General features: G+C 40.1%; 1 protein-coding gene across 3 annotated transcripts in view; it reads left to right on the top strand.

Annotated features, from left to right (window-relative positions):
- Positions 1-25749, top strand: part of LOC117521608 (TSC22 domain family protein 2-like) — a 72691-nt gene extending 46942 nt beyond the window's left edge. For 2 of the 3 annotated variants that reach the window (XM_034182938.1, XM_034182937.1), the window contains 2 exons: positions 17403-17454; positions 24657-25749. In XM_034182938.1, the coding sequence (XP_034038829.1) occupies positions 17403-17454; positions 24657-24980 (376 nt within the window). In that variant the 3' untranslated portion in view covers positions 24981-25749. The remainder of the gene's footprint in view (positions 1-17402; positions 17455-24656) is intronic. The other variant, XM_034182939.1, reaches the window with a different exon arrangement.
- The last annotated feature ends 923 nt before the right edge of the window (positions 25750-26672 follow it).

Genomic DNA, 26672 nt, shown 5'->3' with positions numbered 1-26672 from the left:
TTGTTATCAAGAATCTGCTGATATTGACTGGAATCCATGTGACCCACAACTTAAACAAGATTCCCAGTACCTGCACTGGCCACACAGCCACATATGATGATGGAACCACCTCCAAATTTTACTGTAGGTAGCAAACGTTTTTCTTGAAATGCTGTGTTCTTTTTCAGTCATGTATACCGCCCCTTGTTATGTCCAAATAACTCAATTTTTGTTGTGTCGACGCGGGTTGAGGAGCGGACCTGCGTCAGACAGGACCCAGCGCTAAAAATAACCAGAAAGCGGTTCCAAACAGAAACTATTTATTATTCACCTGTGCTTAAAAGTGTAAAAACATAAAAACAACATCCCTCTGGTGGAGTGATTCGTGGCTCGCTCTCCAGCGCCCGCAAGGATTAAAGCCGGCGCTCCTGGACTTCCTACCACCGCCAAACACCCCCCAGGTGGACACGACAAACTGATTCTCTGTGAAGCAAAGAGAAGGTGAGGTAAGTCAACAGATACAACTATATCTTCCAATAAACACACGCTATCAGCAACACACTCAGGTCAGTGTCCTTTTTTTTACTTTATGCAAATGAGCAGCTTCTCACAACAAGTGGAGGATCACTTATCCTTCACGCCACAGCAGTGAGAAGCAAACTTCACAATTCCAGTATACTGTGTAACAAAACACCAAGTTACTATCAACAATTACTTAAACACTTAATTACCTTTAGTGTGTGCTGACAGCATGTGTCCTCACCCCTCCCTGCTTCACAGGCTCGATGTGTCAAAACCCAGGCGCGGTCCTCAGCGTCTCACAAACGAACGTCACAAGGTCGAGTTCCCGGCAGTTCTGCTCAAATCACACATGACTTAAATGCAGAACGCCATCCAATTATCTGCTTCAGCTGCAAGTCGTCCAGGTTGCACGTGAGCACCAATCACAGGTGCTTTCCGTGATGTTGATGAGGGTGAAGACTCTTCAGCCAGCACCTTCTTCACAGACAAATCAGCCCTCATGCCACCTGGAGAGCAAAGAAAAGAAAAGAACACCAAAACATCCAGCCACGCCCCCCCAACACACAACAATTTTAGTTTCTTCAGTCCACAGAACCTTATTCCAAAATGAAGCTGGCTTGTCCAAATGTGCTTTAGCATACCTCAAGCAACTCTGTTTGTGGCGTGTATGCAGAAAAGGCTTCCTCTGCATTACAGCATTACACAGCATCGCTTTGTGCAAAGTGCGCTGTATAGTTGAACGATGCACAGAGACAGTCTGCAGCAAGATCATGTTGTAGGTCTTTGGAGCAGGTCAGTGGGTTGACTATGACTGTTCTCGCCATCCTTCGCTTCAGATTATTTGAGATTTTTCTTGGCCTGCCACTTCGGGCCTTAACTAGTATTGTGCCTGCGGTCTTCCTTTTCCTCACTATGTTCCTCACAGTGGAAACTGACAGCTGAAATCTCTGAGATAGCTTTTTGTATCCTTCCGCTAAACAATGATGTTGAACAATCTTTGTTTTCAGGTCATTTGAGAGTTGTTTAGAGGCTCCCATGTTGCCACTCATTAGAAGAGATGCAAAGAGGGGAAACATTTGCAGATGGCAACCTTAAATACCCTTTCTCATGAGGATTGGTTTCACCTGTGTAAGGAGGTCAAGGGTCAGTGAGCTTACCAAACCAATTTTGTGTTCCAATAATTAGTGCTAAATGTATTCAAATCAATAAAATGACAAGGGTGCCCAAATTTATGCACCTGCCTAATTTTGTTTAAATAATTATTGCACACTTTCTGTAAATACTAGAAACGTCATTTCAATTCTCAGATATCAGTGTGTTCATCTGCTATATGATTTATTTAACTGAAATTTCTGAACCAGGCAACCAATGACTTATAACAGAAAATCAGGAAAATTATCAGGAGTGCCCAAATGTTTGCATACAACTATATATATATTAAAATGTTCTAAGCGAGGTGTTGTCATGCAGGTGCTGTCAAATGCACAGTGGTGGAAAAAAAAATCTGCATCTGCACACATGATCCAAACTGAATGTGCACATACAGAAATGTGGAAAAAGGATTAATTTAATATTTAGCTTATTTTCTTCCATGGTGACAGGTTTTTAGTTGGTTTGTGCTACGGATTGTCTGCGCTACAGGTTGTCATGACGTGTCTGACGTGACACATGCTTTTGGTGATAGCCGAGGTCCATGTCTGCTTGTGTTGAATTGACACCGGAGTGTTCAGAAGCCCAGAATGAACCATCAGTCGCAAGAAAAATAGAAGACAAATCTCTGCCTGATCTCTGGTCAGATTTGAACACGCACGAAAATTTGTAATGAACTCTGCGGACATCATTGCTGCGTATGGTTAATTCACAGAAGCTTTCAACATGGCCTTCATATAAAGTGTAAGGATTGACAGTATTATTCTGAAGTTGAACAAATGAATAAATAAATAAATACAGCCAACACAGCTCCAGTCTGCACATTGCTATCTTTTCCTATGTCAGTCTGCAGGACAGCAGCCTTCAGCACTGACATCTGGTGTCTAACAAATCAAGTCGTGCTGTGGGAGGGACTTGGGGGGAGGTGATGGCATTGTGGTTAAGTGTTAGGCTTCAAACCAGAGGTTTCTTGGTTTTAAAACCCAGCTAGACCAGAAAATCTCAAATGGCCCTTGGGCAATGTCCTCAATTCTCTAGTTGCTCCCATTGTGTAGTGGGTGCCTTGCATGGCAGCACCCTGACATCAGTGTGTCTTTGTGACTGGGTGAATGCGAGGCAAAACTGTAAAGCGCTTTGAGCTTCTGATGCAGATGGAAAAGCACTGCCACTTATTCATTCATATTCATATTTTAAGAGTGGTATGGGCTAACAGCCAATCACTGCCTGAAATCAGGGGCCATTGGCTCGATAAGATGGGCCTTTCTCACACATCAGTGGGCAGAATAAATTAAAGTAAATCAAGATTTGTAATGTTTTGTAATCTACTGTAAGACACAGCTTGAGGCAGTTTAACTTAGATATGGCACATGCCATATTTCTCTTATGTTTCATGTCATTTAATGTTCCGTGTAGGTCGTAAATAATGTTTAACATGTTAAAAACACATTAATATTTGATGTATGTAGCATTTCCTCTCTTCTTCAAAAATGACACACAGTAACTTTAATCCATTAAGTTGTCAGGCAGTTTTTCTGTCATTTTGACAGTTTTTTCCCCTTTCAGTGTTTTTGAGTGGGATTGCATTACTTTTTTTTTTTTTTTTTAACAATTTAAACCCTTTAATAATTGCCTTATATGAACAAGAGCTGAAACTGGATTGATTACATTTTAAAGGATAAAACCTGGATGAAATCTTTCAGAATCATAGTTTTTCACACTTTCCTGTTTCACTAAGTGTGCTGAAGATTGATTGATTGTTTATGATCGTTAAATTACTGCTTTAATGACTGTGCAGCGCTAAAGTCTGCTGTTCACACAAATGTCAGTTGGCATTTTGCAGTGGCAAGAGACAGCGGTTGCTCTGTTGGCTCCTATGCCGGGCCAAGATAAACCTGGTTTATACTAAATACTAAGTTACATGACATAGCAACTGTCAGTCAGAGTGAAGAGGCAGTCATCTGGTTGTTTGCTCAAACAAATTTATCCAAGATGGCAGAAAATGCTCTGAAACAGCTGTGTTTCTGTATAAGTCTACTATGTTTCTGATATATTTTGTAAAAGCGAGAAATAAACACTGCTAAAACTAAAGATGCTGTTTTTCTAACCAGATAATACCTCTGAAGTGATTTCCAAGACATCTTATGGAGATGGGCGGTTATGCCCCAGGAACGCCAATCAAGTGACAAAATAGACTGCTTGTCTCCATTGTTTGTAGCTAATGTGACCAAAGCATAAATGACAGAGATGAGAGTGGCCACTCAATAAACAGGCATGATCCACAGTTGTCACACCTCAAAAAAAAAAGGAGAAAAAAATTACTCTGCTGAACTGAATGCATTTAATATTTATCTCTTTAGTCACTCTCTACTGTCTGGTATTACAATCCCTGTCAGCTTCATGTTGTTGCTCATCTTTATTTATTTATTTTGGCTGTTTGCACTCTGAGCAGAAGCCACTGCGCTATGTCAACACTCCGAGTGCCAAAGCAGAGCAGGTAGTCATGAAATATCTCATACAAGAACAAAACAAAAGCCCAGGGTTTTCACTAGACAGTGGTATAACAGTGATGCGCTGTTACAGTCTCATCATGACACCATTATACTGTGACACCATGTCGCAATGTTTTTTTTATTTGATTCATTAACCTTCATCAAAGCCCAAGGTTCTTGCTAGTGTTAAAACAGAGTAACAGCCCATTACACTGCTGCCTGAAAAAAAAAATGACGCTGCAGTTGGGCCGTTGGATTGGTTTTGAGGGTGTGTAGTGGGAAAATGATAATTTCTTTACATTGTGGCAGCGAGTCCACAGTTTATTCTTCAATCTCCATCAAAGCCATTTACGACGTCAATTCCGACTCACCTTTCGGCTTATTAAAGACACTAAATGGGACTCTTTTCTATTGTCGCAGGCAGAAGTGAGAATCATCCACCGTTTCACTCCAGAGTTTTTATTGTTTGTCATGAATGTGCCTTTTTTGTGGGGCAGCCCATGACGTGGTTCTCTGGCGTGGTCTGGACCATTAATATCCCCTGGATTGCCGGTTCGTAAACTGAAGTTACTGTCCCTCATGTAAAGGAAAATAATAATAGTAATAACTATATCCTCCACTTTGTGTGTATTGTGGGATTTGCCGTGGCTCTCCGCCGAATAAAGTTGGTGATCATTCCGGAATTAATAACTTGAGAGCGACTTGCCATTTTAAGTCAAATGACACCTCTTTCCAAACATTGTAATACAGACAACAAACTACAACCAACCAAAACCATTTTTCCCCCAAAATGAGACGTTCTCCGTTCTTTATGAATTTCATTGATCTAGACGTGCAGCCGACTGCGAGACCACAGCTTAGGGAATGTCAAAAAATTACCACAGTGAAAGGAAATGCTCAGGGACCATCGACAAATTACCAAGCTGAAAGGAAATGCTTTGATTAAAAAAAAAAAAAAAAACTCAATAGCGTCACATTTATGGTTTGAAGTGCCACCAAACTCACATCACACATCATTGAATTCCCTCTGGTTGTACTACAGCACATACATTGGAAAAAGATACTATTATATAATTTCAGGGTTTTTTTTATTGCAATAAATACAAATAAAATCTCAACTTTTAATTTATTGCTTGTAGTGCACCAAACTCACGTCACACATCACTGAACTCCCTCTGGTTGTACTACAGTACTTAGATGGGGGGAAATCAAATTTTTGGATTTTTTTTTTTAATTCCAATAAATATGAAAAAAATCACTCACTTTTTATTTATTTCTTGTAGTGCAACCAAACTCACATTACACATCAATGAGCTCAGTCATTGGTTGTACTTGGGGGTTGGTCGGTTGTAAGTTGCTGTCTGTATTACAACATTTGGAAAGAGGTGTCACTTGATTAAAAATAGCAATCGCTTTGATGTTATTGATTCCAGAATGTCGAATCTTTGAATGTCTTTCCAACTTTACATGTAAAAGGTAAAAATATCATGGTTCAGTTGTTAATTCCAGAGCCATTTGGTATATTTAGAGTGTACATTGTTATGTATTGTGCATTAAATAACATTCTATCATAAGAAGAATGTGGTGTTGGAGATTTTCTTATGTCTCTTAAGTTGTATATTTAGAGAAGACTGAAGGCTGAAGTTGCCTCCATTTATACTTGAAACAGTCAACATGCTAAGAGCTTCCTCCTCTGGAGGACCTACTTCCTCGGGTAATAATTGCAAACAGCACCGCTATACTAAAAAGTTCTGGGGAGATCCGTGAAATTCTCTTGATTTTTTTTTTTTTTTTTTGTATTTAATAAAAGTAAGTCACTTCGGCTGCTCCCTTGTTTTCCACTCGGGTTCACCACAGCAGATCCGATGCGGATTTGAATTGGCACAGGTTTTTCACTGAATGCCCTTCCTGACCCAACTCCACATTACATAGAGAAATGGACAGGGGTGGGGTGTGATCCAGGAACCTTTTGCACTGAAGCCAAGCCCACTAACCAACTTGGCCACCACCCCTGCTCTGTCCTACCCCAGCTCTGATTTTGTCTTTTATGTGTCACTTCATTTTTGTGATTAATCTGCATGTAGAGGTGTGATCTTCGCAGTGCGCTCTGTAGTGTAGAGCAAGTGGTTTGAAGATGCACAGTGAGGGGACAGAGAGGTTAGGTGCTAAAGGTGCCCTGACAATTGCACGACTTTGATGCACGCACATCTTCGTGACGATCCCGTCCGCTGTGTTCCCAGCTGGATGCTGCGCCTTGTTCCACTGGCTGCCACGTGTTGTGTGGTGGACGCTGTATATATAAAATAATTATTTCGTAGCAGATTGATCATTTTCTGTCCGAGTTAGCTGTTGAAAACGCTTCTAATCGCTTACAGAATCACAGAGGAGCGCTCCAGCTGCTGCTTTTCTCTCTCTCTTGTGCGAGCTGAACGAGGTGAAGAAAGCATTTGGAGCCATCTAAACAGGTAATTATTTGTCATGTTGATATTGTCATTGCTTGGTAAAACAGTTGCATGCTCTTTCCTTCTTGTGTGCAGCTGTAAAAGTATTTTATGATAGCTTTAACATCTCGTTATAATCATTCAGACGAGCTGCACTGTGATGCAGTGTACTGACGCATCCACTCACACTGTTCACTTCTTTACTCGACAAGCTGCACGTAGTGTTGGCGAGTAGATCGCACAACATTCACTGCCACTTCACATTTGTTGCATGACATTTATGCTTGAAAGATTTTTTTGAACATTTCAAAATTCTCTTTGCGCAGTTGCATGCTCCGGCGCCCCTCTCATGTTCAGTCTACACCCATTAATGACAAGTTTACTCTCCTGCACGACAGTGCGTGCAGCAAAGTTGTGCAAGTGTCAGGGGGCCTTAACAAGAACATGATTACATGATGTGAGAGACTGTAGCCATAATATGTGTGAACAGATTGATAAGGTATTGTACGTATGTAATTGAAACTCAAGTGTGAATGTCCAGTGTCTCTGGGTTGAGTGTCTTCCAGGTTGAGTGTCTTCCAAATGCCTCTTTAAGTGCTTTCATACTTGAGATGAACTGCAGAAAACTACTTACTAATGTGTCTGTTTCCACGGGATAAATATAACCTGAGACGGTTTCTATTATACTCAACAAAAATATAAACGCAACACTTTTGGTTTTGCTCCCATTTTGTATGAGATTAACTCAACGATCTAAAACTTTTTCCACATACACAATATCACCATTTCCCTCAAATACTGTGCACAAACCAGTCTAAATCTGTGATAGTGAGCACTTCTCCTTTGCTGAGATAATCCATCCCACCTCACAGGTGTGCCATATCAAGATGCTGATTAGACACCATGATTAGTGCACAGGTGTGCCTTAGACTGCCCACAATAAAAGGCCACTCTGAAAGGTGCAGTTTTGTTTTATTGGGGGGGATAGCAGTCAGTATCTGGTGTGACCACCATTTGCCTCATGCAGTGCAACACATCTCCTTCGCATCATCCGTGAAGAGAACACCTCTCCAAAGTGCCAAATAGCAGCGAATGTGAGCATTTGCCCACTCAAATCGGTTACGACGACGAACTGGAGTCAGGTCGAGACCCCGATGAGGACGACGAGCATGCAGATGAGCTTCCCTGAGACAGTTTCTGACAGTTTGTGCAGAAATTCTTTGGTTATGCAAACCGATTGTTCCAGCAGCTGTCCGAGTGGCTGGTCTCAGACGATCTTGGAGGTGAACATGCTGGATGTGGAGGTCCTGGGCTGGTGTGGTTACACGTGGTCTGCGGTTGTGAGGCTGGTTGGATGTACTGCCAAATTCTCTGAAACGCCTTTGGAGACGGCTTATGGTAGAGAAATGAACATTCAATACACGAGCAACAGTTCTGGTTGACATTCCTGCTGTCAGCATGCCAATTGCACGCTCCCTCAAATCTTGCGACATCTGTGGCATTGTGCTGTGTGATAAAACTGCACCTTTCAGAGTGGCCTTTTATTGTGGGCAGTCTAAGGCACACCTGTGCACTAATCATGGTGTCTAATCAGCATCTTGATATGGCACACCTGTGAGGTGGGATGGATTATCTCAGCAAAGGAGAAGTGCTCACTATCACAGATTTAGACTGGTTTGTGCACAGTATTTGAGAGAAATGGTGATATTGTATATGTGGAAAAAGTTTTAGATCTTTGAGTTCATCTCATACAAAATGGGAGCAAAACCAAAAGTGTTGCGTTTATATTTTTGTTGAGTGTATTTATTTGAGGTAAAAGGCTCTGGAATCTTTCCCAAGGGAGTGTACAGTCTGCAAAAATGACTATCATGCGCATTGGGACAGGAGAAAAATCAGAGTAATTCTGGTAATAATTACTTTACCATACCTCCCAGATGAAATTTATACTATCTGAATACGCCTTTAATCTGAAGTAGGCATTTTCAACTGGTGGCTTTTTGGCTTGCGAACCAGTTGCTTACATCCTGAGGTACAATTTATCATGTATTGTAAAGTAAGAATTTTTCTTTTTCATAAGAAATCAGGAAAGGGGTGTACAGAAATAGAGCAGATTTCAGTAAAGAGTAAATTATCTTCCTTGATAAATCTTTAGGTCTGTTAGTCTGATGGTATAGCATTGTTGTGAATGCAGCTGCCCATCCAGTTGCTGTTATAGAAAGCTTTCATTTATACGCTGCATCCAGAAAGTATTCACAACGCTTCCCTTTTTCCACATTTTATGTTACAACCTTATTCCAAAATGCATGAAATTCATTTTTTTCCACAAAATTCTACTCAACACCCCATAATGACAACATGGGGGAAAAAAAACTAAGAAATATGTAGATAAGAATTCACAGCACTTTGTTGCTCAGCACTTTGTTGATGCACCTTTGGCAGCAATTACAGCCTCAAGTCTTCCTGAATATGATGCCACAAGCTTGGTGCACCTATGTTTGGGCAGTTTTGCCCATTCCTCTTTGCAGCACCTCTCAAGCTCCATCAGGTTGGATGTGGAGTGTTGGTGCACAGCCATTTTCAGATCTCTCCCAAGATGTTCAATCGGATTTACGTCTGGACTCTGGCTGGGCCACTCAAGGACATTCACGCCCCTGAAGCCACTCCTTTGATATCTTGGCTGTGTGCTTAGGGTCATTGTCCTGCTGAAAGATCAACCGTCGCCTCAGTCTGAGGTCAAAAGAGCTCTGGAGCAGGTTTTTATCTAGGATGTCTTTGTACATTGCTGTATTCATCTTTCCCTCAATCCTGACTAGTCTCCCAGTTCCTGCTGCTGGGAGGTTCTGCTGGAGCACTGAGTGACCATCGGGTTCTTGGTCACCTCCCTGACTAAAGCTCTTCTCCTCTGATCGCTCAGTTAAGACGGGCGGCCAGCTTTAGTAGGAGTCCTGGTGGATCTGAACTTCTTCTGTTTACAGATGATGGAGGCTAATGTGCTCATTGGGACCTTCAAAGCAGCCAAAATGTGAGTGTACCCTTCCCTAGATTTGTACCTTGAGACAATTCCTTTGACTTCATGCTTGGTTTGTGCTCTGACATGCACGGTCAACTGTGGGACCTTATATATAGACAGGTGTGTGCCTTTCCAAATCATGTCCATTCACCTGAATTCACTCCAGGTGGAGTGAAAGGTCACATTCTATTTCCTATTTTTATGCTACGAATCATGCAAATCCATTGGGGGGGGGGTTAGCCAACCAGAGTAGAGAGGCCCTGTGACGTGACGTCACTGTCTGTTCTCTGCCTGGATGCTAATTCAACTCCCTCTGAAATCGCTGCGTTTCTGGGTAAATCGAACATGTTTCTCATATATTATGTAAAAGCTTTTTGTAAACTGGTAACACCTCTGGAGTGATCTCGCAGATGTCACTGTTCACGCATATCACACACAGTCAAAGGTAAAGGTGCCTTGACACTTGCATGCATTTAGCCCCCGTACTTCTACACAATTTGTCATGACAGTGCCACCCGATGTGTTCCCATCTGGATGCCACGCTTTGTGCCGCTGGATGCTGCATATATAAAATAATTATTTCGTAGCGGATTAATCAGTTTCTCTGTTTGGCTGTTGAAAACACCTCTAATTGCTTCCGGAATCATAGAGGACCATTTCAGCTGCAGCTTTTCTCTTTCTCTCTCGTGCACTTCATGAGGTGGAGAACGCATTTGGAATAGTCTAAAAGGTAATTATTTGTAATATTTATATTGTAATACCTTGCATTTTCATTCCTCCTTATGAGTATCTGTAAAATTATGTTTATGATAGATTTAACATCTCATTATAATCATTCAGATGAGCTGTGCTGTGATGCTTTGCGCTGATGCAATGACTCGCATTGACACCGTTTTTTGTTTTTTTTTAATCGCTTGCACAATGTTCACGTGAAGTTTGCATAATTAACACGTGACATATTCTTTGCTCACTTGCACGAAGCTGTCCACAGTTTACTCTCTGGCTCGGCAGATTGCGTACCAGTACACACATGCCCTCCTGCAGATGCCATTAAAATGGAAATAAAATATTAGAGGTGCACCGATCAGGATTTTTTTTTAGGCCGATCACCAATCACTGAAAATTTTGATCGGCCGATACCGATCAAGACCGATACCGATCAAGTACATATTTGGATCATGCCCAAAATAAGAATATAGGTCTAATGTATAGGACTATTTTTGCATTAAAACTTAATGATGAAAACAAAAAACATGCATTCAAATAAAGACACTAGAATAAACTGCCAACTTTTGTTTTATTACACTGACTTTGTTCTACCAGCAAGCTTTTCTTTTCCATGTTTCATGTTGCTCAGGTTACAACCTACAGAACGTTGAGAATGTAAAATACAGCCCTCATTCTATGGGGTTAAAATTGTCTCATTAATATTTGTAAATGCACACAGGGTGATCTACAAATAATCATTGATTTGCAAATGTGTTCAGATATCCACAAATGCAAATTTCATATTTGTAACTTGTAAATTGGTCTTTGCAAATAATGTTGTATTTGCAAATATAAAACCTAATTTGTAAAAAAAAAAAAAAAATTAAAAAAATTTTACATTTGTAAAACTGGAAATTGTATTTGTGAATTGAGTTTCAGCATTTGTGGATCACCAATTACATGCATTCATCGCTTTCCTCTGTGACGTAATTTTGAGACATTCTTTTCGCGAAATCCACAGATCCACAAACAAATGCCTACTGATTCACAAATACACACTCACGCACACTGGATGTCCACTAGATGGCAGTGTGGTTCCATTCATTACACAGCAGTCTATTTAGATCTCTGAGCCATTTGACTCATTTTGACTTCTGATATGAGCTGGACGGACATGGACTACATTAGATGATGGCGACTGCTCTCCTTGTCCGTCCAGCTCATATCAGAAGTCAAAATGAGTTTACGTCACAGAGGAAAGCAAAAACAAAAATAAACAAAACTGTGTTTCACTTTGAAGTTATTAATTCAGACTGGACTCTATCATTCTAACTTGACTCATCAGAGAGCCGCACAGCGTTTGGAGCTGTGTGAACAGAACGGAGGACGATTCTCGTTTCTTTCTTGCAACAAGACAGGAGTCCCAGTTAGTAACTTTAATCCACACAAACATGACTCACGATTGACACATTCAGGGATGAAAGTGGTGAAAAACAAAAAAACCTGAAACCCAAAATTACCCCCCAACACCACCTGCACGAAAATGTCTGAATTCTAGAAGCTCTGAAATGCAATCTGGGGCTATTCCAGACAATAAACTGGAGTGAGTGCAGCATCCATTTAGGTGAGAAAAAACAAAACAACTTTCCTTATTAAAATACATTCCAGTAGTATTCTGCTCTTACTAGGATGCAGCAGTTTTCTAGTTTGGCAGATAGTTCTGGAGGAAATCACTGAAGAAATTAACAAACTGAAAATATGGTTTGACCGAAACAAACTGTCATTAAACTTAAATAAGACAGGGATGAAATGGAGGTGTAAGAGACACTAGGTGTTCACAGGAAACATTTATTTCTGTATGTATATATTTATTTATTTATGTTCATTGTTAGTTGCTATATATATTTTCTGTTGTGTTTCTATTCAGGTTCTTTTTGTCTTTCTCTAAAATTGTATATAATAAGCATTAGATTATTAATATATAAACAAAAAGAAATTTAAGAAATATTACAATTTGAAAACAAATGCACCCGAACGTGATGAGAGCTGCAAATGCGTAATGCTAACTTTTAACATTGAAAATGCCATAGACATGCTGTTAGCATCACTCCCGTTTTTAAGTTATAAAATACATCTATCAACTGTTGAAGACCATAACAGGTCGGTTTAACATAGAAAAGGTAAATAATACTCAGACGTATGCTCTTTAGGGTTTTAGCGGGGGGAAAATTAAGCGAAAGTAAGTATAAACGAAGCAACAGATCGAAGCATTGCTTCAATCTGCGAACCACTGCTTCGATTGGTTCAAGGTTCAGAGCAAAGCCGCGCTGCAGAAAAGTTGATCACGGATCCGCTGCAGGGTCTGTAATCAAGGTAGAAAAATGATCATTTTCCTGACAAACACCCCCCAAAACAACTGTGCACTGTTGTGATTGGTCCTTTTGATTGCCGCATTTTGCCGATCACCGATCAAACCGATCAAGGCATGATCGGTCGATAATGATCGGTGGCCGATCGATCGGTGTACCTCTATAAAATATTGTTTATGATTTATTGATTTAGTTTATTCTGCAACATCAATATAAACATACAAAGGTGAATATATCAATAATACACTGATAACACAAAGCATAAAAGCTTATTTCCATTCTGGTCCCTGTGAAATTGTCACATGACAAAATAGGCTTGGTTGAACATGTACAAATTGTAAATAAGACAACAGAGCTTAATAATTAATGTAAATGACAATAAATGTATATTTAATTTTAAATGTGTAAGTGTAATAATGAATTTTTTGAGTGACTTACATGTGCCCTGTGATAGACTGGTGTCCTGTCCAGGGTGTACCCCCTTGACTGCTGGGATAGGCTCCATCCCCCCAACCCCCACTTGGAATAACATGGTATTGAAAATGGATGGATGAATGACTTACAGGTTGCATGCCAGAAACTTGCTGAGATCAGAGCACCCGTGTCGCAGACCGAACGGTCCACCCCTAAATCAGCCCTGCCTTCACTTCACATGCGTCATTAGCCGCAGTTCACAGATTATCACCTCGTTTCTGCATCAAACCTCACTCCACTCATCATCTATCTCAGCGACAGATATCTGAACCTTTTGTAAAACAATCATTTCCACATAAATTCAGCATTATTTAATCATAAAAGATGGAGGAAGCAATAATAACGCAGCGGCTACACGAGCTGCTAGCTGATGCTATCACTGCGAGTCGATCATTTCAAAGCATCACCAAGTATCGCCTCATTTCTGCTTAAAACAGCCTCGTTTCTGCTTAATACTGACTTTAGAATGATTTAAGAGGGTTTACCTTGTCCTGTGATGGTTAATAATCACATTAATTCATTTGATCATTTTGGGTGAAGACTCTGTCTCAGACGAGTGGCAGAGCGCCGAAATGGCGCATGCGCAGTGAAGGCAGAGCGGACCGATTTTAGGGGAGGACCATTCAGTCTACCACACCGGACAGGGACAGAAGCATCACAGTTTCATGCCAGCAATGGTTTGGAGACCATAAAAAAAACCAGAACAGAACATCTTGTTCACATTGGAAGACTGATGTCATATAGGAAGCTTCTTGCCACTTGGTGGAGCTCTGCTCATTTTCCATCTCACACTTGATTATTTATCTGGTGTTTGCTGGCCCTTGATTGGCTGAACACATCTGATTGAGCTCAGTTAGCTGTGAGTAGAGCATGTAAGGATGAAAATCTGCAGGATAGGTGAGCTTCAGGACCAGGACTGTGGACCACTGCTGTAAAGAATTTGAATTGGTACTTTTCCTTCACACAGTTGTTTCATTAATCATTGTAGGATGTCTGAGGGGAAAAAAAGTATTTACCTTGTACAGTTAAATGTAGATGAATTTCATTTTAAATGTACTCTGTTTGCATGCTGGGCACAAACATGCACATGGGGGGGGTGGGGGGGGACTGAGCATGATGTTGACAAAGCAGATTTTGCTTGAATTGTCATCACAACGTGTGCATGCACACTACATTTACTTTGTAAAACGTACAATATCAAATAAGACAAATTACAGCAAACTCTACTTTTTGTTCCTTGATTTGAGGGTTAGGGTGTTCATACAGTTCTCATCATGCATGACTAATCCATAAAAGAAGCTAGAGACCTATTTTTAGCTGCTAACCATGCCGTCTGGTCACAAGGCTAGGCCAGCAATTTGTTTCAGCAATATGTCATTTACTGTCCAATGAATTATCAGAGTAGGAACAAGAACATAAGTACTTGCATTTGTTGACTGTGAATACTCTGTAATCTAACATGTCTCACTCACTCACTCAATCTTCAACAGCTTACTCCAATTAAAGGGCCGCGGGGAGGCTGGAGCCTTTCCCAGCAGTCATAGAGTGTGAGGTGGAGTACACCCTGTACAGGACACTGGTCTGTCGCAGGGCCACATATACACAAACAAACACGTTCACACCCGCATGCACACCTGCAAACAGTTTCCAATCCACCTAACCTGCATGTCTTTGGATGCGGAAGGAAGCTGGAGCACCCGGAGGGAAGCCACGCAAACACAGGGAGAACATGCAAACTCCACACAGAAAGGCCACAGATGGGAATCGATCCCATAACCTTCTTACTATGAGGCAACACAAGCACACACACACAGTGACCTGTCATCGCCTGACAATCATTTGTGTTTAAGGATCACAGTGTAGAACCGCTGTAAACTGCTCAGGTGGCCCTTCACAGGGGGTTATTATTGCTCTGTTATGTTATATAGGAGCATTTTTAATGTATGTGGGCCATTGAAATGCTTTAAAACTTAACGTTTAATGCTGCTGAAGTTTGAAGATGCTGTTAAACACCGACTTCTTGATTTGAATTCAGCTTGCGAGATTAGCTTCCATTCAAAGCTTTGAAAACTCCAGAATACTTCAGCTCCTGTCTTTGCATCGAATTATGTCATATCCTTCGTTGAACGTTATCAATCGATAATTAGGTATTGTAGCTTAGTTAGTCTACAGTCGGCTTCTTGTTTTTGAATTCAGCCAGCGAAACATTTCAAGTCAAAAGAAGTGCAAAGATTCCAAAGAGTGCTTTGCGCTGGTCCTTGCTTCAAATTGTGGTGTCCTGTGACAATCGTAAAAGCACACAGAGGAAATAAGACAAAAGTAGGTCAAAGATTTGAACAGAAGGCCACGATAGTCATCAGAGTAAACATTTTTCTGGGTATTATGGGCAGAGTGACTGGTGAGTGAAACTCCTGTGCTGGGTGTGAGTGTTTTGTCCATTGTCCAATAAAGTTAGATTTAAAAGAAAAAGAAAACAATGGCAGGTGTGTTGGTATGCACAGAGCTGCTATACAGTGGTGTCAGAGACAGCTAGCATTGACACAGTATTAGTGTTCGTAATAAAAGTGAAAACTAGCCCAACAGAAAAATATCAGATAAATTGCGCCTTATTTATGTTTATTGCAGTGTGGAAGTCGTAACTCCCAGTCAGTTGCTTCACTAACAGCTTTGTTACTTGAATAGTGGCGTAGTTGTCTTCTTCTTCCTGAGGCCGCCCCTGCTAGTGTTTGCTGCAGCAGAGCTTTGTCATAGTGACATCTACTGATCAAATAATTTGTAACGCAAATAATTCCTAGCTCAGTATTATACATATAGCTCAGCACAATACTATACTACTAAAATATTTGATTTGGCTTCTGCAGTAAGTAATGTCATAGGCTTTATTGTCTACATAAATCAATGAGTACTTAATTTTCGCTGTTTTTGTTTTGTAGCGGTATCAAAGTGGGTATCAAAACTTGTGTAATATCACTGGTATTGGTACCAACAATCTACTAAATTTCTGGTATCGTGACATCCCCACCTCCTTCTAATGTGTCATCAGTCCAGCATCTACCAACCACCAGGCACATCTCTAGGATATTGCATATACAAAACAAACTTGCCTTTTTGATTGACCCAGTGCGAGTTTGCCCTCATATGCTGTTTTAATTTAGCGTGTGAGAACATGATTTATTCACTCAGTGCATTTTACATGGTTCATGCATGGTTACATGGTTTAGACTTGGAAAAAATAATAAACGGATGATATTGTCTTGGGCTCTTTGAAATTGTCATATTGATTGTATTTTTTAATATGTGTCATAGACTAAATAATAGATTAATCAACAATGTTGATTAATCTGTTGCAGTAGTGGATTTGATATGTGCGTCCTACAGACAGCTTGAGTAAATGAGTTCTCTGACACTCCCAACCACGATAAAGCAGGTGGAGCACAGAAATAATTTCAGAGATGTGGTCCCGCCTCTGCTCGCTTCTTTTTGATTCCACCACCCGTTGGTTCATGTGTCAGTATTCTAAATGCAGTCACATATACCCTGCTGGTCATATTTATGTGGCCACCGCTAAAGCCGAAGTAGCAGTGAGTGCTCGCACACAGACAACATGCCGTGCACATTTTCCTACAAGCCACCATGCTGTCCAGAGAACTCGCAGCCGGACACCGGCTCCGAGCTGCTTTCTTTCCAGCGGAAACACCGCAGGTAACTGAAGCACCCGGCACTTCAGATCCAACGAGACTACTGCCAGCTGTTTGAAAATACTTAGAATCTAAAGGGGCCTGATTGTTGATCTCGTATTTAACCAAATCTTCGACTAAACACACTGATGTTTCTACCCTTTTGTTGTTAGGTGGGTCCAATACCAAACCACTGAACAGTGCCCTTTAATGCATTAAGTGTACTTGCTTGGAGTCCTCATGTCCTGACCTAGAATAGCGCCCAGAGTAGAAGGTGTCAACAGGAGTGTCACCAGGTCCCACATTCCTGTTGTTGGACTGCAACTAGTTTGATTCCATGAGCAGGGGTGTGTTGTACCCAGTGTGGAGTTTTTAAACAGATCATGTAGTACTTATTATCAATGACGACTCATGTCAGTCTTTGCCTTTTTACTGTTTATCACTTCTTTAAGAAAATACAAGACACAGAGAACAACTGTGCACATTGGGCAAAGAAATGTTAAATCTGCAGTTTTGACCCCGCATGCATGAAGTCATTGATGAGATTAACTGAAACTTGATCTGATGTCTTTTCCCTCCAACAGTGCCTCTGGAGCCAATGTTGTTGCCATTGACAATAAAATTGAACAGGCCATGGTGAGTAATTACCAGATAATACACTTCTGAGCAAACAGAAAAAACATATTGTCATATGAAGTTTAGTATTTTCACTGGGAAGGCTTCAAAAAAAAAATTCCTACTTGTTACACAACATATGTTCAGGAAAGGGGATTTCTTTAAATGTATTTTATTCTGAAGTATCACAAGTGGAAATTAAATCAAAACCAATATGTCCCAAGGCTGCACATGCATGCTGAGTACATTCATGAACATTATTACTGTCCCTTGGCTTTCACTTTCACTGCATGTGCTTGTCCAGAGTTTAACTGAAAATGTTACCAATAATGGTACATGCAGCCTTCATAATGTGCTGTCTGCTGAGTGCGAGGGCTCTATACCGGGTTACGGTCTAAGCACCAGTATAAAATCTTCAGCATGCGTACCAGTAATCCTATCACCATATTTTTGGTTTATCTGCGCTGGATGAGGTCTTTTGTGCAGCAGTTCCAAGTGCTTTAAAATGGTTTATCTTTCTGTGTCTCATAGTACTGACACAATGAACAGCCACGCAATTTTAGAACGATATTTACACTTTGCTTTGTTTCGAATATACACAAAGTCTGTGCACGGAGCTGAAACTGCCGCTAAAAGCAACAGCAGCACACCCGCAGTGAGTTTTCAAAAAAATGAACACTTTTTTCCTCCACAAAAATGCACAAAAGGTTTTACTGAGGATGGTGTATATGATTAAAGCATGGATAAAACCTTCTTACCTGTCATTCAGGTTACACCATTCTTCCTGCTCACTAGGGCTTTATATTTTTATTATAATACAGTTCGAATCACTGGACCTCTGATACTCGATACATATCACAATGTTAATGCATTTTTGTGCTTGATACTCTTATATAAATTTTATTTAAATGCAGTATCTTGAGTATCAAACAGTGATGCATATTGTATCGTGGTTTGAGAAATGATATAGAGCCCTACTGAGCGATGAGTCTTCTGAGAGTTTGTAATGATATAATGATGATATAATGTGTACTTACTTGCAAAAATGCCTTTTATCTGCTTCCTTTGTCGCTGTTCAGGAAAGGACAATTTTGCAACATTTACCATGAAAAGTCACATTATTTTGCCATTTAGATTGGAAACCATCAGGGCGTTTGTGTGGAAAGTCTCAACAAACTATAAATATATTTTGCTAATTTCACATCATTTAGTTCACCTTTGACATTTCTTATATTCTCCAAAACTTTCCAAATTAATTATTTCCTCTTGTTGTTGTGTGTTGGTTTGATGGCAGGATCATGCTACGACTATCCATCCATTTTCTATATCCAATTACTCCAATTAAGGGTCACTAGGGGCTGGAGCCTATCCCAGCAGTCAGGACGCGAGGATGTAGGACAGGACACCAGTCTGTCACAGGGCCACATATAGACAGACAAACACACTCACGCACACCCCCACGGTCAGTTTAAAGTTTCCAGTTCACCGACCCTGCATGTTTTTGGATGTGTGAGGAAGCTGGAGGACCCTGAGAGAACCCGCACAGACACAGGGAGAACTCCACACAGAAAGGGTGGGAAGCAATCCCACAACCTTCTTGCTGTGAGGCATCAGCGTTAACCACTTATCCACCATGCCGCCCATGCTACAACTAATGAACCAATTTTCCAGAATTGAGATAAAATTCGGCCCACCAGTCCGCAACCAATTTTGAAATAAAAATAAAAAGGACCTATACTTTATGGACAGCCCTCATATATGTGGACCTGTTTGCATGGGTCATGTTATACTGAGGCTGGATCGTGTTGTTTAGTCACCTTAGATGGTGCAGAACACCTGCTGGCTCATGGACTAAATGTTGGATAGTGTGGAAGTGTGTTGCTGCCACAAAAGTTTTAAAAAATGAATAAAAAATTACTCTGTTCATGTTGTAACATGAGACTGGAATCAGACAGGGTCAAAGGTTTTATAATGATGACATAGACTGCACCGCTAAAGAAAATCTCGTCTTTCAAAACGCACCACCCTCCCTGGGGCACGCTGAAGGCTTTGGTTCAAGCAGACTGATCCAGCTACCTTATTTGGAAATGCATTGGAAGTGAATTAATTATGGATCCTTACAAATACTTTGTTTTGAAAAGCACAAAGTAGTCAAACAGTGGAAAAAATAAATCCAGTATTTAAAAAAATGCATCAATAAAAATAATCAAATTGCAACCATCTGAATCATAATCAAATGCAGTCATGAGGCGCATTGAGATTCCCACCCGTAACCAACACACTCACGGGGGCACAGCTAAGGGAAAACACATTTGCTATTTAAACAACTTGGACACTGGGTATGAATGTGACAACTGTGTAGATAAAAATAAAAAATAAATAGATTGGAAAGGAAGCAGCAAAGGCAGTTGTGCTGCTGGATGTAGGATAGGGTCCAAAATGTTTATTTAGCCTTTGGATGGAGTTGTTTCAGTAATTTTAGTCACCGAACACCAGTATTGGTCACTAAAGCCCAACACACACTTTGTGGCCTTTTGAGTGTTTTAACACCAGCTGCTTTATGTATATTTGGAACCTGGAGTCTGTGGGGATGCAGAAGCTCCACCCATGTTTAAGCACACTGTCACCTGAAGATGTCATGTTTAGTGCAACCTTCACTGGTCACAAAATGTTTGCAAGCAGTGATGGAAGTTTTACCGGAATTCCTGTAAATCTGGGTTTTTACTTACGTGATGAATGTTTCCGGGTTATTTTTGTTTTCCTGGCCCACGTCGGATTTAGTCTGGTCTGTCTTCACGATGTTTGTATTTGTAAAATTGTATGGAAACGTCTCTGATGAGGCCTCACAGTGGATATTAAATGTCACATTTTCACGTCCTGATCCGAGACTGAAGGATAAATGTATTGCACCGCAGCTCCTCCACACAGCAGCAAATGAAAAACACAGTTACAGATTTAAAAATGAGCTCGGCGTCGCGTTGAAACTACAAAGAAATGGATGAAATGTTCTGCTGCAGGGAGACGGCTTAAAGTTCATGAGGGATAAATTTACATGTTTGTGGCAGTAATGCACCGGGTTGGTTTGCAAGCTGCCAGTAATTTACGAAGAAGGCGGCTTCATTTGTTTTGGGCTTTAAGAGTCTATAAAGTCATATTTTTGTGGACTGCGCTGTTGTTTTTCTAGCGGTTTACTTTGTTGTGAACATTAAAAGTCATGAGCTGCGTTTTTCCTCCAGTAACAATACATTAAGTGGCACTAACAGGTGGCTCTTCCAGCTGCTAAAAATGCTTAATGCCGTTAGCATTCAGATGAGAGTTTGTGAGTCAAAACCACAAGATTGAGTTTGAGCAACAGACATAAATTTATCTGATTTGAGTGAGTGAAAATAATACATGACATTAGTGCTCTGCTGAGGTTTATTAACTAAATTAGCTTTTTAGCTGCAGAATCATTTACTATTGAGCTGAGTAACTGATTTTTTTATTTTTTACCAAATAAAGCTGCACAGTTTTTATTGTTACTGTCATAACTACAAGAAGTCTTAATGTTAAATAACTGTTTTTTTTTTTAGTTTTTTTAACCAAGTAGTCAAAGACAACAGCACAGTGCTGTTTTATATTTCTTTATATTTTTAATTTCTTGACCAGATCAGAAACATACATTTGCTGAATAAATGAATGAATGAATCTGCCACACATTTCATTTTGTCTAAAAATAAAATTTTGTAATGTAAGAAGTTTTTTTTAACTTCAGACTGTACAGTAATCAGAAATTAAGTTAAAAACATATTGTAAGGATTTTAAGGTGGCCAAGAATGTAAAAACAGAGATAATCAATAGCTCCAAAGCTCCTGCCAAAACTAAGAAAACTCAGAAGTGAGTGAAGATTGAACCTGTTTATTAATGTGTTATAAATACTACTATTGTCCCGTCTTAATTGATACTGAGAATTACTATTTTTTAGTTCTTTGAATTGCCGTTTCTTTTACGGTGTAGTTTTTTGAACCACAATGTATGTTTTTTTGGATTTAAGGCTGGTGGCACAATACAAGTTGTGTGAAAAGACTGGGGTGGAAAGATTGACCTGACCTAACAAAAAAATAAAAATTTTTGGAGATTTTTTGGTGGGTAAATAGACTCAAAAATGGACCAGAATGCATCTGAGATCCCAAATTTTTCTGGGGGACGACCCAACCACCAGGGACTTTTGGCCTTTTGGCCCTTGCCAAAAATTTTCAGTTTTAATTTTTTTTTTTTTTTTTTTTTTTTCCCCCCCCCCCCCCCCCCCCCCCCCCCCCCCCCCATGGCCCACTTTCATCACTGTTTCACACAAATCAAACTCTGTCTTCGGAATAAATTTACTCCAATCTGTCTCTATGCAAACATGGTATGTTGGCCTGCTAAATCTGCATTTTATGGTTTCTTCTGTTACATGGGTGTGAAATATTCATGTGGAGGAAAATATGGTAAATATTTAACATGCTCATAGGATATTGATGTGAAAACAGTTTTGTGCAACACTTAAATTGCGAGTATCCCTGAAATGCTGATGTCAGCACTGGATAAAAATCTGTGTTTTTGCATTTCCCATTTATAGATGTGAATAAGAATCTAAATTAAACCCATATCAGTGTTTCTGAGAAGTAAAAACTGATACTGGTGACTTAATGAACCGTAGGTGCAGTTTTACTTGTATCAAAATGTTATTTTCAGGTACAATTAGTTATTATAAAAGCAGAAATTGCTGAAGTCAAATGTTTAGATAGATATCGAGAGAGGACTTTAACAGTCCAATCCAAATATGCAGTCTTATGAAATAGTAATAACACTGTATTCTAATCCTTGTAACAGTTTGTGTATTGTAGTTTCGTGATCTTGCCAACATGGGAAAATAGTCTTTTCACACAAGTTGTATTGTGACAATAAAAGTTATGTGAAAATAATTTTACAGGGATTTTTTTTTTTTTTTTTTTGCAGGTAAATAGACCTGAAAATGCATCTGAGATCTCAAAACTTTCTGGGGGAGAACCCCACAGAATCCCCGCCAAGGCCTTCAGCCATTGCCAAAAACTATCAGGGTTTTTTTTTTCTCCCCATGGCCCACTTTCATAACATCTGTTGAATATCTACAGAAGTTAAGAAAAATAATAATATTTTCTCTGCAGATGTGAGCTCAGGTTGTCAACTGCAGGAGGAAACACTGCCCACTTCTTGGAGCTGTGACTCTTTAAAGCTGCACTGAGCGCTCTTTGGCATAGTGTGCCACTCACATGCTTTTGGTATAACGATCACCAAGGTTTAAAATAATCATCAGTTTTCATGTCAAAGTAACAGTGAAAATCTCCTGGGTGACGTCAGAGCGTCTCTTCAACACATCAAGCAGTGACAGTGTGTGACACATATACACACAGAGTCACGAAAGTGTTAAAGAGCATTGAACAATACAAACATGCAACAGCTGAATAAAATTACTGAAGCAGTTCCGTTTGATGGCAAATTAATAATAATAAAAAAAAACTTTAAGCGATTGGATCTGGCCTGAAATGGAAAGAAATATACTTTGTAGGAGTCTAGGGATTTTAAATGCACATGCTAAGATTGGAGTATTTTGGGCCTTGCTGAAGTTGTGCGCTCCAGTGAGTGTGCTTTTAGTTGTGAATACATTCATCTTTGAATTTAACTTGCCCAGGTCTTTCATGTGTGACACACAGTAATAACAAAGAAATGAACTGTACTTCATTTCTGGGAAGTAGTCACAGATTTTTTTTTTTTTTTTTTTTTAGACACTGAAGTGGTTGAAAAATATTACTATTGCAATTTGTCTACAAGTAATCAATTTTGTGGTTTTTACTTTTCCAAACTCACATGACCCACAGGCTCTGGATTAATCTAAAAAAGAAAAAGCTCTTGGTTCAGATGGTGAGTCTGTATTTATATTTTTGAGTTTATGTCCTATAGCACGTTCAGCACGTGTGCTTTCAGAGAGTTGCTGTCAGGTGACCACTGGTAAGATCAGCTGAGTAGTGCTCTGTAAAATTACTTCCAAAAAACAAATCCCCCACAGAAGATGCTCAGTGAGTTCGCTCCAGTGAATAACATGTGCACGCACCTGTTTACATCCAGTGTCGTAAACTAAAGTTCCTATTTCTCTATTCATGAGCAGAAATGTACAGTGTTTATGAGAGAAAGCGAGTATTAAAGACGTGATGTAGAAGGACTCAGCTGGCTGTAGCAGCAGCGACATAAGACTCATAGCTGAAATGTTCCGCAGTGTTTATGCACGCGTATGAGCCGTGGCGTTTGAATTAGGCATGTGGAGATTAATCGATACAAATGGGTATCTAGATACAAACGCACGAGATGCGAGTGTATCAATTTATTCAGTGTGCATCGATTCAGTTGGCGGGTGAAATAGTGATGCATCGCTCGCTGCGTGCTTGCATCAATTTTTTTATTTTTTCCCGAGACACATTGAACGCACCATCACTGCTTTGTGTTGTTTTGAACACTGACAAAGCCAGAAAGCACATTTTTACCACAACAAACATGGAGGTCATGCGAGAACAGCAGCAAGCAGTTGGAAGAGGTTTTTGATACACCTAAAACATTTAAATCAGGTGTTCGGAGATACTTTGTTTTTTTTTTAAAAAACAAAAACAGGGTGGGGAAACTTGAAAAGACGCAGGTTGTTTGTTAAGAATACCGTGCTGCTAAACCATGTGACTGCTGCTCCACTCGGATTTCTCCGATTGTAAAACTGCAAAACTGGTGAGAAAAGTATCTCTCATATGAGGGAACTGATTTCTGTTACTAAGTGTTGAATCTGGTAAATCTTCTGAGTATAAGGAGTAAAACAAATCCTCTGCCTCTATTAGAATCACAAGAAGTAGAAGAAGACGACCACCACAGTACCATACTGAATTGCAGTTTCCTATTTTCTGTTTAAATTTTTGGTATAATTTCTTTGCATCATGCTGAATCATATCGCACCAAATTGCATCGTATCGCATTGTGAGAAATTGAATTGCCATCAAATACATATCGTCCTGTATCACTGTATGTATCGTATCGCTGGTAGTGTCTCGAGGTGCGTATCGAATTGTCAGTGATTAGATTCACATGCCTAATTTGAGTGACTCAGCCACATTGCGCACACAGCACAGTGGGTATAAAACAGGAGTAAGGAGCAGATGGTAACTGTGTTGTCTCATGCTCGCCTCCAGGACCTGGTGAAAAGCCATCTGATGTACGCCGTGCGTGAGGAGGTGGAAGTCTTAAAGGAGCAGATCAAGGAGCTGTGTGAGAGGAACTCTGTGTTGGAGAGGGAGAACGCTGTGTTGAAATCTCTGGCCAACAGCGAGCAGCTGTCTCAGCTGTCCCCGACGTCGGCTGCCAGCTCGGACACCACGCCTCCCCAGCAAGGACTGAGCCAAGCCCTGGCGCCAACACAGACCCAGCTTCAGCTCCACTTCACACCCCAGCAGCCCCTCGCCCAGCTTCAACTCGACTCCGCTCAGCAAACGCAACCCAGCGTCACCTCCGCATGAAGTGAGTCTCTGTCTCACTGTCCACAGCACGGGGAGGGGGCGGGGCAAAGCGTCTGAGCAACTTACAGTTTGTGTATGTGAAACTAAAAACAATAAGAAATAAACTGTTTTCTTAGCCACCAGCTTGACCACAAAGTACAGTGTGTGTGCATGTGTGTGTACGTATGCGTGTGTGTTAACAAGCAAGCCTGACTGTGAATTGTTAAAATGTATGCAGGTGTGCACCTGTACTGTGGGCCTTTACAGTGTTAATGCAATCATCATGAGTGTGAGATAGAGACGGGGTGGGGGGTCGACCTCTTCCTGGACCGGTGGGGGGGTTAAACTGCTGGGCGCACGCTCATGCACAAGACCCAACCTGAAACGTGTACAAAATGTTGAGGTCCTGTGAGGAAGATATGGGATTTATTGTCAGAGAGAGATTTCTGTCTTTCAGTGAGATGGCTGTTTGGGTGTTGGGGTATTTTTTTTTTTTTTTTTTAGCCTTGCTCTTTCATTTTCTAAAGGATGAAATGAGCGTGTTTTCGGAGTGCCACCTCTGCCGTTACTTTACATCGATTCTAGCCATTGCATCAGTCTTTGAGTTCTGCTATTCAGTGTTTTTTTTTTTTTATTACAGGGTTGCTGTTTTCAGAAATGAACAATTTCATAAAACCTGTTTGACAGTAATCCAGAAACACGAACATAATGGATAAATGCAGGCCCTTCAGCTTTTACACATTTTAATTTCTTTTTCGAAACAAAACAAAAAAATATATATCAGGCGTCTCTATGTAGAAACTTCTAAATTAATTACTTTTCAACTCAAGTTGAAACTTTATCTCTACAACATGATGTAAATAAAAAAAAAAAATAATAAATATATATATATATATATATATATATATATATATATATATATATATATATATATATATATAATATCAAAGCCAAAAGATGGGCTGCATAATTAATGGCACCTTTAAATATAACAAGTACATTATCACTTTTACAGCCAGCTTTCTTTAGACAAGTCAGGATTAGTTCCAAGTTACTGGCTTCATTTGCACCACTCCTTAAGAAACGTAAACAGTGTGGTACAGTGTAGTTAATCTGTCTGAAGTATGCAGTTCTAAAAAAGTGGCCGTAGAAAGCGGAGATGAGTGAGGGACGACTAGCTGTGATTGAGAGACTGAGGCTAGAGGAAATTTTGTATTTTGCATCACAAATTGAGTAACCTCGCGGTGAAATGGACCAGAGAAGGATGTCCCTAAAAACTTGAAAGTCCAGCTAGTTTTCCAGAAGACCTATGGGAGCCTGGAGACCAGATATGATCAATTTAGTTATACGAAAGTCCTCTGTGACACTTTATTATGAAGCTGTGATTGGTGTCACAACAGCCAAAATCTGCACTGTGTACAGTTCCCCCAGTCACAACCACAGAAACCTGTAATGCCTTCAGACTTGTCATGTGTGTGTGTCTCCCTTATTTCCTTTCAAGGAAATGTTTATGTATGAGTACCAGTTATGTGCACCCCTGTGTATAATGAGACTTTTAGCACTTCTCTGGACAATGTCAAAATAAAATAGATTCCAATTTAAAAAATAATAATTAAAAAACAGTGTAAAGCATAAGCAAAACTCAAAATGCAATCACTGACCACTTTATTAGGTACAATTTGTTAGTACCAGGTTAGACCCTTTTACCTTGAG

Source organism: Thalassophryne amazonica, chromosome 12 (genome assembly GCF_902500255.1).
Source record: "Thalassophryne amazonica chromosome 12, fThaAma1.1, whole genome shotgun sequence".
Lineage (NCBI taxonomy): Eukaryota > Metazoa > Chordata > Actinopteri > Batrachoidiformes > Batrachoididae > Thalassophryne > Thalassophryne amazonica.
This window is presented reverse-complemented; position numbering and strand designations above follow the sequence as displayed.